At 39.4% G+C, this 18,957-nt stretch overlaps 1 protein-coding gene across 1 annotated transcript; it reads right to left on the bottom strand.

The window, feature by feature from the left end:
* Positions 1–12,505: 12,505 nt before the first annotated feature.
* Positions 12,506–17,069, bottom strand: rtn4rl2a (reticulon 4 receptor-like 2 a). Its single transcript, XM_082164897.1, has 3 exons — positions 16,846–17,069; positions 15,882–16,108; positions 12,506–15,720 (listed from the first exon to the last, which is right to left on the bottom strand). Exons 1-3 carry the CDS (start codon positions 16,898–16,900, stop codon positions 14,620–14,622), a joined length of 1,383 nt encoding a protein of 460 aa, XP_082021023.1. The 5' UTR covers positions 16,901–17,069; the 3' UTR covers positions 12,506–14,619.
* Between the last annotated feature and the right edge of the window lie 1,888 nt (positions 17,070–18,957).

Here is an 18,957-nt window from a genome sequence, read left to right as displayed (position 1 = left end):
TCCACGAGCCTCCCAGAACAGTCTGACGTCCCCGCCCCTCCTGTGAGCTGATTGGCCGAGAGCTGCTGTCAATCCATCCGCAGCTACCAATGAGAAGACGCAAGCGTTTGACTGGACTTGTCAAACTCACTCATTCGAATCTCAGGTGTTTGTGAAAGAACGTAACGGACACCTGAACGAACGCTGGTGTACAGGAACGTGAGAAGAACGAGCAGTGGTAGGACTTCCAAACGGTTTATATGTTAATTATTTTTAGCCTGTAATGAACTGACAGACATAAACAGCTTAATGAAGGATAAAAAGTGACACAGTGACATATTAAATACGTGTGTCTGAGAGGGAGGCAGACAGACAAGACGCTTGTGTTGCTCTGAGGATTAAAGGGACAGCAGGAGTTTTGCAGATAAGCGTCTCCCCCACCCACTCTAATATCCCCACAAATCTGACCAACATCTGTCACACCACCTCTTTTAGACCAAATAACACAAATCTACTGCTCAGTGTACAAAACACATAAAACAAGAGCACCCTGACAGATGCCTGGGTTAGACTGTAATTTTCTGGGAAACATACAGGAAAACATCAACTCTCTGACATGCCTAGATATGGCCAAAATGACAATAAGTGTAAAAATAAAGTAGCCAACTAGAATACAGTATTATGTCTGGCAATGGGGTATGCACACCATATCCTACATGATGTGTGTGTGACCTTTCAAACAAGTTCATCATAACAAATGCTAATCCGTCTTTCAGTAGACGCTCATGTATTCCTGTAAACAGACTCTGAATTTGGGCGTTCTCTCAATTTTATTTCATGATCCCTAAGTTGAACAACAGGGAACCTCGAATCAGAAATGATGACACATTCTGGACTCACAGATAAAGAAATTATAAATTCATTATTACTTTCAAAACCAACAAGGGAATTGAATTCCATTTTCATGCGATGAGATATTTACATGCATATGGTAACCCTGAGCTATTGTAATGCTAAGGTGAGCACAAGGGACTAGAGATGAATACTAAAGACAGACTGAATGTAGAATCCAAGTGTGATATATTTTAATAATTGCAAATCCAATGAGGATAATCAAAATTCGATGACTAGATCGAAATGCAGATGACTAATGTTGTTGATCACAGAATATAAAAAATAGCAAATATAGGGACACAATTTCACATTGACAAAGAATCACATGATTTTTAAACAAGACATGAGACACAAACAAATAGGACACAGATTAAAGTAAAGTGACTACAAATTGGGGTGCAAATCATCTAGTGCAGCTGCAGCATTAAATGTCTATGTTCATTCATAGTGCTCAGTATACTCTTTTGTGTCTCTCATTCTATATATAAATATGTAAAAAAAAATCAGCATTTAGTCCGAGGATGATTATTAATGTGAGATGCTCATGTTTCAATAGCACCACTATCTTCACTTAAAATGGGATAAAATACTCTGTTAGTTCATTTTATATTTAAAAGGGGTTTCCTTATTTTCTCCTCTGCTCTCATGTAATGTTTCTGTATTTGTGTAGGCTTTTTGTACTGTGTCCATGTGTACATTATAAATGTTATATGAATGCTTAAATTGAAAATCTTCCAAAAATGTTTGATATGTTTAATGAAAGCTCCAAAAAGTACAAAATCACTACAAAAGTGATCCATATGACTTGTGTGCCCATATACCAAGTGTCATATTACAGTTGTAATCGAAATTATTCAACCCCCATTGCAAATCAGGTTTATTGGCAACATTTACAGACTTTTAGCTGTTTGCAATGAACAATTCAAACAAAAGTAATTGAAATAGCTCCACACAACAAATGTTTCAAGTGGTTTCCCCAAATTCAACTCAAAATGCAACTTTTAATGACTTCTGCAGTCTCAAGATCATTCAACCCCCTGAACAGAATCCCTCACATTAGCACACATCTGCAACAGTTGTTGTCTCAAGAACACTTGATGCAACTAATCAAGGGCATCATCAGTTGCATTAGGTGTGCTTGAGCTACAACACATGAAATATGTGACCAGGCTAGGTTTGTTGAGTGTCACGTTTGACTGCATGTTAGAAATACGGCTCATAAATATGGCTCAAGTGAAAAGAATGGCCCAAAAAGTTAAGATAAAATATCACAAGGAACAGGATACAAAAAGATAGCGAAGGCACTAAATGTTCCTAAAGACACCATTGGAAGCATAGTTCGCAAGTTCAAAGTTAAAGGAATAAATCATATAAATAACTAAGCCACAGAAGTTTTGGGATTCTGTTCTGTGGAGCTGGAAACTGGAACGTTTCGGCTCTGGATCAGCGGTATGTCTGGAGGAAGAAGAATGAAGCATGTGCTGAAAATAACCCTCTGGCTACAGTTAAGCATGATGGGGCTCGGTGATGCTCTGGGGCTGCTTTGCATCCTCTCTGTCACTGGAAACCCGCCAGATTGATTAATTTTTGCATATCAGGAATTCCTAAGGGAAAACATCATGGCATCTGTGATGAAGCTGAGGCTTGGGTGTCATTGGACCTTCCAACAGGGCAATAATCCCAAGCATACCTCAAATTCCACCAAGGCTTGGTTGCAGAAGAAGTCCTGGAAGATTTTACAGTGGCCATCACAGTCACCTGACTTGAACCCCATAGAAAATCTCTGGTGGGATTTGAAGAAGGTGGTTGCAGAACACAAACCCAAGAATATTACTGAACTGGAGGCCATTGCTCATGAGGAATAGGCTAAGATTCCTCAGAAACGCTGCCAGAAGCTGGTGTCTGGTTATACAGCTCGTTTGCAGCAGGTCAAAACAGCAAAAGGGTGTTCAATAAAGTATTAAAGATGCTTGCCATGAAGGGGTTGAATAATTTTGAGACCGCAGAAGTCATAAAAAGTTGCAAATTTGGGGAAACCACTTGAAACATTTGTTGTGCTGAACTATTCCAATTACTTTTGTTTGATTTGTTCATTGCAAACGACTTTTTTGAAATGGGTTTTGAATAATTTTGATCACAGCTGTATATGAAGTTTTATTATACTTGATAATACACTTAAAATCTCACTCTTTGTTGCCAGTATTTGCAGAATGAAGAATAAAATGATGTAGCTGTGGAGGAGATATGAATGATTTGAAGTGAACTTTTGGTCTGTTTCCAATGCAAAGCTACTATTTAACATCAGATGACTTTAAATACGATTTACTACTTGTATGGTGTTTTTGTTCCTTTTTGAAGCATGACAGCTGTGGTCAAAAATGTCTCCCTTTGTGTTCCACAGGCAAAACCACTTACTGGGTAGGAACCACACAAGGGTGAGTAAATGATGATAACATTTAAATTAAACTATTATTAAAAAAATTATAATTAATGTAGTACGTCAGAACACTCATATTTTGTTCTCCGCCCCTAAAAAAAAAAAAAATTGCGTTAGTGTATTTATCCAAAGCAACTTACGCTACATTCAGGGCACACAGTTTATCAGTTCATGCATTCCCTGGTACATGAAGCCATGACTTTGGCACAATATTACAGAAGTGAAATTTAAGCAGTTATATCTGAATGATACTTTTTAATTTCTTATTTGTGTTCATTGCTTCTTGAATAACAAGCCATGTCATCCGTGTTCAATGCATTAATCAATGCATTTGCTATAAATCTAAAGCTAAAACCATGCGGTGTTACACAGTTTTAAAAATGATCAATTCCGTTCTTTACGTTTAACCTACAAGATCAGCTGATTATTTCAGACATATATTACTTACTATATGCTTTGTTTAAATATCATTATTTTGTATTCACTTTAAATAAAAAAGAATGCGTTCAAATGCTTTATAAATACTTTGATGATATTTGAACAATGCTGCCCTCTGGTGTCCAGAATTTGTATCTCATTTTGTAGGAAGGTGTATCACAGATTTGTGGGCAGAAGAAAGCAGCCCAGTATTTCAAGACATTTCAGTTTTCAAGTCCTCGCTGTAGCCTGGATTGCGTACACTCTCAGAATTTTTTTTCTAAAAATGTTACCTTTACAGGTACAACAGCTTGTCACTGCGGCAGTACCCTTAAAATGACATATTTGTTTTACCTTATTTAGTCCTAAAAGGTTACTTAAGATATGTATTGCTACTCTCAGGTACTAATATTTAGGGGTAAAAAAGGTACAAAGATGGCCTTTTAAGGGTACTGCCCCAGTGACAAGCTGTTTTCCCCCTTAAGGTACAATTATTACACATCTTTTCTGAGAGTACTGCATTAATTCCAATACGGATTGGATGTGTTTTTCCCCCAAGTTTCCCTCCAGTCGAAGGTTATGGTATAGGTTTAGGGTTTAGTGTCTGTTGTAGCATTATGTAGGCAATCAGCACTGTGATTGAATGGAAAATTCTACTGAAATTTTAGAATATACTGTTTGGGCAATAAAAAAACATGCGTCCTACGTATTGGATTTAATGCAGTACATCATCACAGTATCCAGTAATAAAAATGCAACTTAATAATTAATCCGAAACATAAAAAAAAAATGCTTTTATTGATAAAACCATCACTGACACTGATGATCTGTACAAATATGAGTTTATATACATCAGCTAAAACTTTTATATGCCATCAAAATTTGAGTATTTTTATTTAGTTATTATAGTTGTTGTTTTAAATCACTTTAGTGCATATAGGCATCACAATTATCGGTTATGAAATGAACAGACAGATTATAAACATACAAAGACCTATGCATTCCCATAGACCTAATCAACAGATGCCATACTGAGCAGCAGAGGCAAATCTGCGTCGTTGGATAACTCTGTTTCAAACTTTTACCTCTTGAGGGCATCGGAAGACCACGAAAACTACAAATGGTCAGCATCAGATGCTGAAGCAAAAGGATTCAATGTCCTTAAAGTAAAATGCAGTACATTCCAGGTGTCTCTATCTCCTGCCTCAAACAATTGGGTGTTTAATATATATTTTCTGGTTAAATGTATATGCTTTACAAAAACCATCACATGATGGCCCCACGGACATTATCTATCTATCTAGAAGTTTTTTAAGATTGCAAAGTCTGGCAGGCAGATGATTAGAGAGGCAGTGGATGACTCATTATCGTCGGCCATCTTGAGAGGGATGATAGAGGATCCGCACGTGTCCCAGGGCACAACTCTGCATCTGCCCTGGTTTATTTTTGACTCACTGAGATCCTTCTACGCACTGCCGAGACGAGCAGGAGCAAAAATAGGCTGAGGCGGGAATTGGAACAAAGAGCGAAAGAGTTTGAAGAGGAGACATGAGAAAGGGTGTAGAAGGAGAAGAGGCAGGATTTTAAACAAGAGAATAGAATGACGAAAACAGCAGCAGGGAGGACGTATAAGATGATGCAGAGAGCGACAGTGTGCGTGCAGTGAAAGATGAGGGACAGACAATTTAAAAGACTTGATAATGAATGCAGGAAGGAAGACATAAATATGGGCATAGACATTAAAAAGCTCTTAATAAAAATAGTATTAATTCTGTAAATCCTGACATATGAAATATATTGAATGGAAAAGTTCATTTATTTATTGAACCTTTAAACAAAATCTTTAAAAAAAAATTATAATTTTTTGTTTGTTTAGTATCATATTTGACACAAGTGTTTTTATGGTGTATATGCTATGGTATAGGAGAACATGGAGGTCATAAGCTAAAAATATGCAATTTAGGGCAGTTGCTGATATTTATATGGCCAAAAAGTAACATGAAATTCTGATAGCTTGTAATATAAATAAATCAATAAGACCTTTATTACAGTATAGCAGACTACTTACATAAAATGCATCAGTTGTCACTTTATCTCCCAATAATAAGATGATATTTAAATGTTTAGTTTCATGAAAAAAGCTCTGTAATTTTTATTGTGGGGGCAAAACATAATGCAATACATTACAGTGATGACTGAGAGATGTACAAATAAACATTCCTCAAAGGTATGATGTATCATATTTCATGCTCACATTTTAACATGACTTCTCTAAAAACGATGTATGGATAATCAACTAAGCCTAATTCTTCTAATAGCCTAATCGATTTTTTTCAAAAAATAGAAAAAATCTTGAAATATTACTAACAATATAAAACTTATTCTTAAGTTTACATTTAAAAATCAGTAAATATTTCACAGCAAAAACTACCACATATCACAACCTGAAAATTATAATAAATGTCTTTTACTCAGTAAAAAAGTATAAACTATCAGATGACAGAAGGCAGAGAAGATTGTGTACAACAGGTTTTTCATCAATATTTTGATCATGTTGATGATTTAGAGGCCCTAAATATTTTCTGTATCAAATATGATACAGTAGTGTTTATAAGGTTATGGGCAGCTTTAATAAAGAACACTGCATAAATTAAATTGCAACAACTGATTCATGTGTGCAAATCTATTGGTCTGTCACATAAAACGTAGAAATACTTTAATGCGAAACATCACAAAGCAGTACAAATCACTTTTACTTAAAACTACCTTGACTATTCGAATAATTGTAAGGATGCAAGCAGTAAAGAGGGATAGTGATATTTTTATTATGTCAAGGGCAGCAGACAAACATCTAGTATCTGTCTTTTTTTGTCTGTGACGTGAATCATTGATGTTGGTTTCTGCAGATGATATTGAACATTGAAATGTCTCAAACTTTGGATATGACACAAAATTAGTGAGTATGTGACTATAACTTCATCACAAAAAGCTCTGAGTATTCAAAACACAATAAGAAAGAAAAGAAGCTGGGCGGATGTTCGTGCTATTCATGTATTAGTGGGTGCCGGGGTCTGACTGATTATGACTCTGGATGCGGAATCAAAGGATTGCCAGGAGTAGGAAAAAATGGATGACGCTTAATTTGTTCATATGTTTCGTCATCAACTGTCTGGCGAAAATGTATTAATAGTGTAGTGTGGGTCGATGGGAAGCAAAACTAAAAGTCTCCTCACAATACTTTTCTTCTCACCTGATATAGTGCAAAAGAAATATGCCGCTATTAAGAAGAACAACAGCACTAGACAGTTAGATTCAATGCCAAATATCAGGGACTTATGAGTACTCTTCCAGTAGCATGCAGTGAAGAAAGAAATAGGAATTTGAGAAGTAACATGGGAATTCACCTCTTTTTCTTTTTTTCCCATTAAGATTTAGGTTTACAATTTATATGTATATAACAGAGTGTGTTTTTTAGGTGCCGTCTGTGAGTAGTCGGGATCTCAGGATATTTTCCTTTTTTTAGCGTCTTGTCATAAGATGTCATGTCAAGTGAAAAATAGTTCAGCTTTTAAGAGTGTCTGTAGACTGTCTCTGTGGTCTGCTCTATCTAGCTGTTTTGAATGCAAGAGCACATCCCGTATGAACGGCCCCTTAGAGATGAAAGCGTGCATCTCATCTCCACTGTTCCATCTTGAATCCTGATTTGGTAGTTAATGCAAACAAGTGTGCTTGATCTAGCTTTGCAGAAATACGTGTGTGTTCTCCTTCTGTGGCAACTGGCTATATTCATCACCTTTGCGGCCATTTTAGCCTGTATTTCACATAATATTTCAAGCATGATAAGACCTCGCTACTTGACATGTCATGTCAACTACCCAAAAACTTCACATGCGTAAAACCAAATGAGTCAAACGATCCAGAGGATGAAGTTGTGTAATGGAGGCCAGCTAGTAACAGCTGTGCGAGTAAACCTCACTCCCCTGGCCTCAAGAGGCGCACTAGCGACTGATGCAAGAGGTTGTGGTCTTTAATGCTCTTGTCAGTGTGCCCGCCTCCCATGCTGGTTCGAATCCCGCTTGGAGCGAAGCGCGTAGGTTGCCATTGCAACCATTTTTTATCACTCTTAATCTATATTCAGTGCACGCACAAAAAAGACACACACTCACATACACACCTTGTGTCCGAATATGCATCTCCCTGATAAATAATATGCAAAAAGCAGTATACTTTTTTATGGAGAGGTCACAATGGAACAATGGCAAAGAACTGTAAATTCTGAGTGGGCGTTTCTTCAACTTTGGTTTCTATAATTTTGCTACTAATAAAGTTTTTTTTTTTTTTTTTTACTGTACCTGGTTGCCAAGGAGACACCAGTGTCAGTGTAGAGCATGCTTGGGAAAAAAAGAAATGTCAAGGTAAATAGAGAATATTTTATTGTAGGTCATTTTCAATTGAGCTGTAATTTTATTAAATTATGCAAGAAGTGCAAAATATTCTGTATTTAGGATACACGAGATGCTCGTTAGGAAATTAGCCCTGGCAAAACAAAGTAGTCTGGCATTTTATTCCAAAAATGTTAAAAGTGCCATTTCCACCATTGTCATTTCCTCAACAGAAATCAATTAAACACAATACATAAGAACTATTAAGAGTGTGAAAAGTGTTAAGTTAATGTTTTAAATGTCCTCAGAGACAAAAGTTATAGTTGAAGAATCGCCCAAGTCCTATATACCAAGAAAGTTGTTCACCGTGGTTAAATTGTACTTCAGAAGAGTCAATTATTTTTGCATTTGATGTCGAGTCATATGTCAAAAAACACAGTATCAAAATGGCGGATGTAGTATGGGGAACAATTTTCTGAAAATTTCTTGGCCCCAATACCTAAAGTCCCCTCTTACACTTACCCTAACCTTAACTATATTGGTCTGCTGATTGGCTTGCTTTTGCACCGACCAATAATGCAGGGTTTTTGTTATGCATATTAACATGCCCAGTGTTGTAACTTGAGTTACTTAATCAGATTACTTTTTTCAGTTAACTAGTAAAGTAATGCATTACTTTTAAATTTACAACAAACTATCTGAGTTACTTTTTCAAGTAGTATTTTTCAAATACTTTGTTTTTCCATTTATTGGCTGGCAGCTCTCCTGTCCCCATGTTGGGAGAAATCGTAAGTAAGTGCAGAGGTGTTGTGTGGGAAACATGATGGTTATTGTAGTTCTAGTCAGCAGGCATTTACTCATCTCACTTGCTAAAAAAACAAACAGATTCAGTATTACTCAATTTAAAAAACAGTGATATTCAGAGAGAATATTAAAGAATATTACAGAACCCTGCAATAATTAAATATATAAAATTACACAAATATACTTTATTTATTTAATCATTTTTTTTTTCTGCTGCTGACTTTCGATGATCCATTTCAACCATACATAAGCAAAAATGACTTTCGATAAACATCACATCTGTGTTTAAAAAAAAATATATATATATATATATTGCTGAAATAAGTGTTGAATTTTCTTCTCCTGCATCCTATACTTCTTCAATCCAGAATGGCAAAACAGCTGAACGTTTTTTTTAAACTGCGCCCTCTACTGTACAGGTGTGAATTTGCATTTCTTTCAGCCTGAGGCCTATTCATTTCAATTTTGGTGTGAAAGCGCCTTTACATTTGCCAAAAATAAAACTTTTTTTTGTTGTTAGTAAAAATCAAACAAGCAAGCCCAGCCCAGGTGAGAAAAAGTAACGCAGTTAGTTACTTTTTAGGGAGTAACGCAATATTGTAATGCATATTGTAATGCATGTTCAACACTGAACATTCCTATACCATCCTACATTTCACGTCCGTGAATTTATACTACACAACTACACTTCTGTATGATGCACTTCAGTGGAGAAGCAAGTTCTTTATTGAATACTATATATAATTTAACACCCAAGTCGTCTCATGTGTTGAACACTATTTGTGTATTATGGATAGTTTCTGCCTATGCAAAGCATTCTAAGTAGGTCACTAATGAAGTTCCATTTTGATGTTTCCCAACATCATCTCATGGCAATTTGTATCTATTTTATGCTTTGGTGAATTGATGGCTAATTTGTATGAATTAATATAATCTCATTTGTATGCCCCAGAGACAGTTATGTTTAGGGGATGGTTGGGGTCACATTGTATGAAATCATATTAAATTGGCACCTCATAAAATTTTTGTTTTCCCTTGAGATTGGGTTGTGTTGCCTTAGAAGGCAGCTCATAAGGTTTTGGAAAAGAGCCGCACACACACACGCACAGCACACACACACGCACACACACATGCAACCAACCAAGTACACATAAAGGCTTTTCTTAACTGACAGCTTTAATCAGATTTATATGGATGCAGTGAATGTGAGTGTTTAGGATTAAGGTCTTTGCTTTAAGTTTCACATGAAAGCCGTATCGTCTGACAGTTAAGTTGCAGGTATGTGTTTAAGATTGATATGCAGGCAGTGGAGGCACGTGAACCCTCCACGGTCCAGTGATGAGAACGATGACGCACTCCGTTTGAAAACCGTCTGCCTCACTGCAGGAAGAGTGCAGCGCTCTGAGAAAGTGTGATTAGAGCTAAATGATTGTGTGTGTGCACCCGCGCAAGTGTGCGACTTTGCATACGCAATTCATAAACTCTCCAAATGTCTGTGGCGCCGGAATCTGCCAAGATTGTGACTCAAATATCTCACATCTCCTCTCACTCCTCCCTGCATTTTATTCACCACTTCACACACTATTTCAGCCCTGCTGATGTCTCTTGCAGTCTGTCTTTCTCTCTCCTTTTGGTACCCTTTCAAGTTTTAACATCATCCACTGTCTCTTTCATCCATACTTTGTATAATCAAAATATACAAGATGAAAACCTGTCAATGTGTTTAAGGGATAAATGGGAGTTGACGCACCCTCTCCACTCTTTATTTTCATCACTCAACAGATATTCTTAATGGTAATGAGAACATCATTAAATGCTGGGCATCAATTACAAATCCATACTTGGGTTCATCGTTTAACAAAGCACCTGTCTCTGAACACCTGTAATTAAATCTAAAAGACGGAGAAAAAAGGGGACTGTCAAGGGAGATGGGTGGTGTGAAGATAAAGGTGACGTGCAATCTTGTCAAGAAGAGCTGGAAAAAGTAAGGAAGCAGAGGGAGTGAATTGGAAAATGTTGGTGAGGGAAGGGTGAGAGATGAGCTGATGATGACATACAGAGCGGAAAGACCGAAAGAAGAAAGAGTGTGAAAAAACAGAATGTGTAGTAAAGAAAGAGAGCTTTGAGCTGTGCTGAACTGTATGCTAGACAGAGATGTGGGAATGTATTAAAATTATTGATAATTTATACTGAATGAAATCCCTGCAGCAGCTAGAAATTAGAAATCTTCTGAGAAATGCAAAAGTGTGCACCTCTCTGCATAAATGAACTGAAGAACACACTAAAACCGTCTGTTTGTAAATGTCGATACGTACCATGCAAGAACTTTATTTATTTGACATTTCTTTCTTGTGGGGGCGATTATCAACACTTCCAAACACTCATTGTGATGAGCAACTTCCGGTAAACTCACTTGCACACAAACACACACACACACACACACATACAAACAAAAAATAAGTTGTTGCCCCTCCCATTTCTGTTTTCCTCACACATATCCCCCATCCATGCGATGCAATGACTCATTCTTGAACTAATATTCAGTGATATGACGTGGTCGCCACCCCTCCATTGCTAGCCAACTCATTGTGTCTCATTGTTAAGTAGCGTGGCCGACAGCCAATGTGAATGCAGATGGTGGGTGGGATGGTGAAGGGACAATTTGCGCAACTGTACTCCGTCCAATGGGGCATCGAGATTCAGATGTCTTGCATTCAAAGGCCTGATTCAAAAAATAGCCTCATGCATCATAATTGGCCATAAACAGTTTACTCAAATGACGGATGATTGACTAGTTGAATATAGTAATCGTGTCTGGCAGAGTCTACAAAAGCATAATTCATATGACACTGACATATTTAATCTGCAATCAGTGCTAGATGTAACGCAAACAGGCTGAAGATTAAGCATTGGATGGAAAATGAAACAGCCTGCTGGCAGTAGTTTTTATGGACATTTATGTGGAATTGAGAGAAAAAGCACTTGAGCCTCTCACCGGGATTGTGTGTGTGTGTGCGTTTACATTTGTGTTAAGCACAGCCTGCCTTTGCACATGGTGGGAGACTGAAGCAAGCTCTCTACATCTTGCTGCTCTTTCAGTGAGACCCATCTGCTAAAGACAGTAAAGCTTTAGAAAGAAAGAGAAAGAAAGGCTTTCTGAAGTCTTCTTTGACAAAAAAACAAAAAAAACAATTCAATAGCACAGCTGGAGTGCTTAGTGAATACCTTTTCCAATAACATCATCATTTTGCATCTTTTTGTCAGCCTAAGGGGTGCATTTACTTGCATAGGCCAGTATGCACAAGTCTTGCATGCTCTGCAACTCTGAAATGAATTGAAGCTCTGAATGGTGGCCAGTGCGTTGCATGGTAACTGCATGTTATAGTGAATGATGTTGCCTTCAAAGAACTTTACAAGCAGTGAGGAGTAGATGTGTGTGCACCAGTGTGTCTGTCTATTTGTCTGTCTGTCTGTATGTGTCAAGGGAGGTCAGACTGAAAGATGCGAGGGAGAGAAGGCACATGTGAGATTGTACTGTAGAGTCGTAGCCGTTGGATGAAGATATAAAGAAAGTACGCCCACACCAAAGATGTTTCGTATCCACAGATAAGCATTCATTTATTTGTCATGCTTTCCGTCAATTTGTGTTCTAGTGAAAAGATTCAGCAGCTCATTTTTTTCACATTCTTACATTCAAATGCATACATTCTGGGTAAAAAGGTATAACTAATGCTTTGGTCATCTGTGAGCGACCTCACAAACATGGTCGCTCGAGAGCACCTCAAGGCAGTTTGACCTTACCCGTCCAGCTGAGATATACATTCACACGTCATAAAAACAATTATAAGACATACATTTGTCATGGAAACATCTGTGGGACAAAAAGAGCAGTATTATCTGCTTCTCTACTGTCTCAGGGTAAACACAAAACAGGATATTGCAAGAATTAATAGTTGACCAAAAAAAATCTTTTCAATCTTCACCTATTTATTAACTTTAGATTGCATTTCTCCTTCTTTATCAGCATGTCCATCCTTTTTCATCCATCTCTTCGCCTCTACCGCCCACAACCACCCCTGCTCTCTGTGCTTTTTCTTTTTCTCTCCTTTTCCTTTTCCTTTTCTCTGTCCTCTTGTCCTTGCTCTCTCTCTCTGTTTGTTTTCCCTTAAGCCTTTTGATTCTTTATTGCAGTTCGAAAGAGGAGGAAAAGGGAATAGGCAAGGACCAGCAAAGAAAGCCATTGTCTTCAGCATGCCCACAAAGAGCAGCCCAAACAGTCTGTATTTGCACCTGCTCTCATCACAACAGTGACCAATGGTAGACATAATTCTGAATGTCGACCAATCTGTCAGTAAGCACATTTTACTGATATTCCAATTGGCTTTGCCCCAAGTAGTCAATTCAGTATTAAAGAAACGCGTCTTTCCACAGTGTCCTCAATATATTGCCTTGCCTTGGATTCAGTCTTAGTTTTAGCATTTTGCCTATTCTTTTTTGACTAGCTGCAAGCTGTTGATTGACTAGTTTGATTTTAAATCAGCACTTTAAATGAGAAAGGATGGAATTTGCTGTTATCCAGATAAAATCAGTTAAACTTGAATTTGAACAGAAGAATAAAAGAACAAAAGTCTGGGAACAATGTAGGTTGTGTATTTTACAGTAATAACATAACATGTTAACAGTATTTTGACAGAAATAAAAAACATAAAAACAACCGCATTCGCACACTCTTGTGCCATTGATCTTTCCATGCACTGACCATTGAAATAATATCACAGACATTACTCACAGTGGCATTCTTGGCCATTCAGAATAGTGACAAACATAAGGCCTTTCATAGCGCTATTTACAGCTCCCTCTGCCAAGATGTCATATTTACACAAGTGATAATTGCTGTCATAGCTAGATGGTGATGTAATGAAATCTTTCGCCTTCTCTTGTGTGTACTCGCTGTCTCTCTTTCTCTTGCGCGTGCTTTCTCTCTCTCTCATTGTGTGTCTTATCTTGATTTAGCTGTATTGTAAGACTTTCAAACTCCTCACTTCAGTATGCTTTGTGTATCTTGCTTTGTTGCTGCACGCCTTTCCTTTGTGCTTTTCGAGCCCTGAATGGTTTTGAGACCCATCTGTTATAATAGAGGAAATATTACATTCGATCACTCCCAAGGGGAATAAAAAGATTTGCTCATTATGCTATTGTTACCAGTAACTACTGAAAAAAATTGAGCAATAGCCTTGTTGGAAAGAGGGTGTCACAGTGACATCACAAGCTATAATTACAACTATCATAGAAGCACTTAGAGTGGCTGAAAAGTCTAAAAGCATACAAATATTGTACGTAAACATAAGATGGAAATTTCTATACTCTGTCTGCACTGACTGTGACAGAAATGGCTTAGAATACACTTGTCCTCAAAAAAGAAGGACCGAGTATCTGCTTAACTAGCCAAGCCCTGTGAACAGCTTTCATTACTTTCCATTAAGGCCCTGTACTGCCCAACGTTCCCTGCTTACCCACTGTATCCTAAATCAGTGTAGTGCCCTCTAGATACCAGGAACTAGAGGCTCAAACTGAACAGAACAAAGATACAGGTGAGGTTCATGGTAAACAGGAATCAAGGCATTGAAGAGTTAAATCGAGCAAACAGGGTTTTCCCTCCTCCAGAGAGGAGAAAAAATTAAGGGGAAGAGGGTTCTTCTGACATATTCAGCCAAACAGAAGATGGATGCAGGCAGTCAAGACAGACATGGAGAGTAGCAAGAGAACAGAAGATGAGGAGCGAGAAGAAGAGGAAGATGGTGGCAGAGAGTCAAATTCAGGAGGGCACTCAAGCTCGAAGCAGCGCAGGGAGGTGATACCCGCATCTTCATTGCCGTAGTTGGCCCAATACTCTTCTGGGTCAAGCTTGGGAAGCAGAGCCTCTTCCTCCCCAAGCTCATACTTTGTGGATGTAGATGTGATAGAGGGATGTTGGGATTTTCCTCCATTTAAGGGGTACGCCCTGGTCTCTGAGGTTTTCTCATAGATACCCTTGGAAGTGCTGACGGGCTTGTTCTTGGAGAACCACCAGCGAGTCTTGGTGCTGAAGGTGGTGGTGGTGGAGCCAGCGAGGGAGCCGGGGTCGGGAAGTGGGCACAGAGCGAAGTCCATCTCCCTCAGGAAGCGCAGGTCCTGTCCACGACGAGGAGCTGGGGAAGCGCACAGAACCTCTGAGCTGGACAGACGGGCACTTCTGAAGAACTCCCACAGGGGACGAGCCTCGCAGCCGCATGCCCAGGGGTTGTTGTTCAGCCGCAAGAACTCAATGGAGGAGATGTCACGCATGGCCTGACCGGGCAGCTCTGCCAGGGAGTTGTTGAAGAGAAAGAGCATGGTCAGCCGGCCCAGGTCGCGGAAAGCGCGACGATTGACCTGACGGATTCTGTTGTCATGCAGCAGCAGGCGATCGAGGTTGACCAGGCCATGGAACACATTCTCGGACAGAGTGCGGATGCGGTTGCCATGCAGGAAGAGCTGGCTGAGGTTGATCAAGTCGGCGAAGAGATCGTCCTGGATGAAGTGGAGCTGGTTTTCCTGCAGGTAGAGGAACTGCAGGCTGTAGAGCTTGTGGAAGATGTCATGGGGAAGGGCGGCTAGCCGGCAGCGGTGCATGTGGAGGCTCTGAAGCTTCTCCAGGCCACGGAAAGCTCCACCCTCAAGGCGGTGCAGGTGAGGGTTGTCGCCCAGATCGAGCTCCTCCAGATCGCGCAGCTCGCTGAATGCACCAGCCTCAATCCAGGTGATGTTGTTGGAGAAGAGCCACAAAACCTGGTATGTGATGAATTGATGGACAGAAAGGAAAGGAAAAGGGTAGAGGGAGGAAAAGGTAATGAGGTGAAGATGTTGAGAATGAATACAAAATTAGTAAATTACACAACCAAAAGGACTGATATCTTTCAAATGGATATTATATGTATACACTTCCTTACCTGTGTGCCAAAAGCAAAAGACCCCACTCTCAGTTCAGTGATGCGGTTGTTCTGCAGAAAGACGCGCTGGGATTCAAAGGGCATGCCGTGGGGCACAATGGTGAAGTTCTGCGCCTGGCAGCTCACAGTCATGGGGGTCGGGTAACACACACACCGGTGAGGGCAGTTCAGCGCAGGCACGGGTTTTACCACGACCAGCCAGACAATCAGCCAGAGCGAGAGCGCGCCTGATGGAAAGAAAGGAGCGCGTCACATCACAAAGTCTTATTAGCGCATTGCATGTTTCCTGCCTAGAAGGGAGCTTTCCTGGTCCGTAAGTCTCATTTTATATACATGAAAATAAAATACAAAAGATAACAATGACTACTGATTTTTTTTAAATGTTCAAAATTCACGATTCTCAAAACGAATTTTCTACAGATAAACTAAAACGTTTTCTTCATTATAACAACGTATTTGTTTCCATCCATGCAAGTTGTGAAAATCATTTATCTCATTACTACACGGTATTATAAGTTTCAACTCCTAAATTTAAAGTACATTTTTACGTTTTAATTTTAAATTCGAACTTATGACAGCAGATTGTCATTTACAAATTTAATGCAACAATTTCGATTTTTTTTTTTTACATCCAATTACTCCAAACATCATTCTCTCCATCGAAATTTATTTCCAAGTTCAGAAAACATTTAACTTTTTAATACATGCGTACACTTGGTACAAATAAAATATTAATATAAAGCACTAAAACATTAATGCAAAACATCGTAGCACCAGAGAAAAAATATATTCCAAACAACTGTCCTTGCGTAAAGCCTAGCACATTTCCAACCGCCAATTTGGTCATATTCTAAATTCTAGAATTATTTTAAATGCATTCATTTCCATTAGAGCAGTTAAGAAAGTTAAGCATTTAAAAAGCACATTCAGACTAAAGATGAAAATTGAAGAAGCAGAAACTCACTCTTAAAGTTGTGCGCAAAGGAGCGTTGGCTCCGCGTAAAAGTTGATGTTTCCATTGCGAACCAAAGACGAGAGCGAGTTAGCCTGAGGAGTTTAGCCACTGATTCCCTGCTATCTCCGCTGATGCTCTGGTTCCCGAGTCGGAGCGACTGAGAGAGTGCCGAATGATGGGTCCTGGGCCCGTTTTATACCCGAGCACAGCGCGCGCCTACGGCTGTGGGCACCGCGGAATCTCTCCTACGTCACTAGTCGGGTCAAGCCCAAGCGAGGGTGGCAAACGGAAAAGGCGGGACGGAGAGAGGAGGGGAGGGCTCTCGCGCACCAGTTTGGACCGAGGGAAGTTCGACGTCTTAGCTCAGAGTTACGATTGTGGAGACGTAGTTTGGAAAGGGCGGGGGAGCGCAGGCACGGCGCCCGGTAATGACTGAACGACGAGCATGCGAGGAGGAGCGCACGAGGCACATGAAAGAGGCACACAGCTCGTTTCTTGGCTTTGCATCTGCGTCTCTTTGGATTATGTTGTCCTCCGCATTATTAATGAAACAAACGCATTGTTTATGCTCTAGAGACATAAGAGTCATGACTTCAAATATAGAATATAAAGCTTTAACACTGAGATAATCGTTAAGGGATTTAATAATGGGAGACTAAAGCAATTACTGGCATTTACTGCTGAAAGGAAATTAAAACCAGTACCAAATTTGGTCAAAATATGGGCAGCTTCCTGGAGTCTTAAGCCAATGGAACCTTATTTACTCCAAAGCTTTTTGCAATGTATGTATTAGGCCTATGCTATAACACTGTCTGGCCCATATCCAATATATATTAGATTCATTAAAAGTATATACAGTATGTGAAAAGTGCTTCTTATCCTCTTGCATTCCTGTATATTCCTGTCCTGATAATCTAAGGCCAGATGTTCATTACTCCAGAATAAACCCAGACAAGGTAATTGGCACCCTGACGCAAAATAAACAAATAGATGGACATGAAATATTGATTTGAGTTGAAATTATTATATGTGAAAATTAAGTGTGTCCAGGAAAACTGAACTCAATCAGTATTGATCAACCTGTCCGTTTTTAAGTTATATTGCTTCTTAGGTTTCTTGTAGAGACCATGAAGAGAGCAAACACGAGCATATCTAGGCTATGTAGGTAACAGGGTTTCAGGGTGAGTGGTCAGGTATCCGGTACTGTCCAAACATTAGTCATTATTCAGAGGTAATTCAGAATACCATGACTGACCAACCAGAATCAGAGAGCCTGGTAATAAACAGATAGACAAACTGAAAGACGGTAGACCCGAGGATGTCCATGTTGTTGTTTAGCGCCTCCTCCATTCACTCATGTTCTGGACACCTCTCCTCTTTTCCTCCCTCCCTCTCCACCTCCACAAAAACTCAAGATGACTGACGAACAGGCTTTCCCCGCTCCACCTACACCTACCAGCTGGACGTGAGTGTGTGTGATGGTTTTCATGTCTCATGTATATTACCCTATCGCCAACAGTAAGCCAAGTGAATGCCATGACTGACAGCATCTGGGTCGTGGTACAGTCGTCTAAGAAAATGAATGAAAAAGCAACAACAAAAAGACAGTGGCGGGGGAAGAATAGGATAAGGAGGAAGTACAGAGTGTGGTTGGAAAGGAGGAGTTTATGGAATTAAAAACATGGGAGAGAAGCGACACATGACTCATAGTGGAACAAGAGTGAAATGGGACTGCACTTAGAGGGATGTTGCGCATCCGAGGCTTGATTAGTGTGCGGGCCAGCAGCCTAATGCATGAAAGCTGTATCCCCTGTAGTGTTCCAAGAGTGGCTTTGTAGTGCCCTAAGGGAGTGCTCTACAGTGACAGCCCACATACAATGACAGATTTGCTTTGCCCTGTTGCACAGAGATAGCAGAATAAAATCAGCACTGATAAGTTTAGAGACCTGCGTCATGACCCTCGTTGGTTTTCTGCGTGTTATAGAAGCAAATTTGGGGCGAAGGGGTGGGTTGGAGGAGTCTAATCCCCAAATTAGGGGAACATTTCCCCCCTAAAATAAAATTCTGAAATTATTTACCAACCCTCATTTTCTCCATACATTGAAACTATAAATGGGGTTG

The sequence above is a fragment of the Leuciscus leuciscus genome (genome assembly GCF_965113295.1).
Source record: "Leuciscus leuciscus genome assembly, chromosome: 3".
NCBI classification, from domain to species: Eukaryota; Metazoa; Chordata; class Actinopteri; order Cypriniformes; family Leuciscidae; genus Leuciscus; species Leuciscus leuciscus.
The sequence above is the reverse complement of the archived record's forward strand: the minus strand, read 5'-3'. Positions and strand labels throughout refer to the sequence as shown.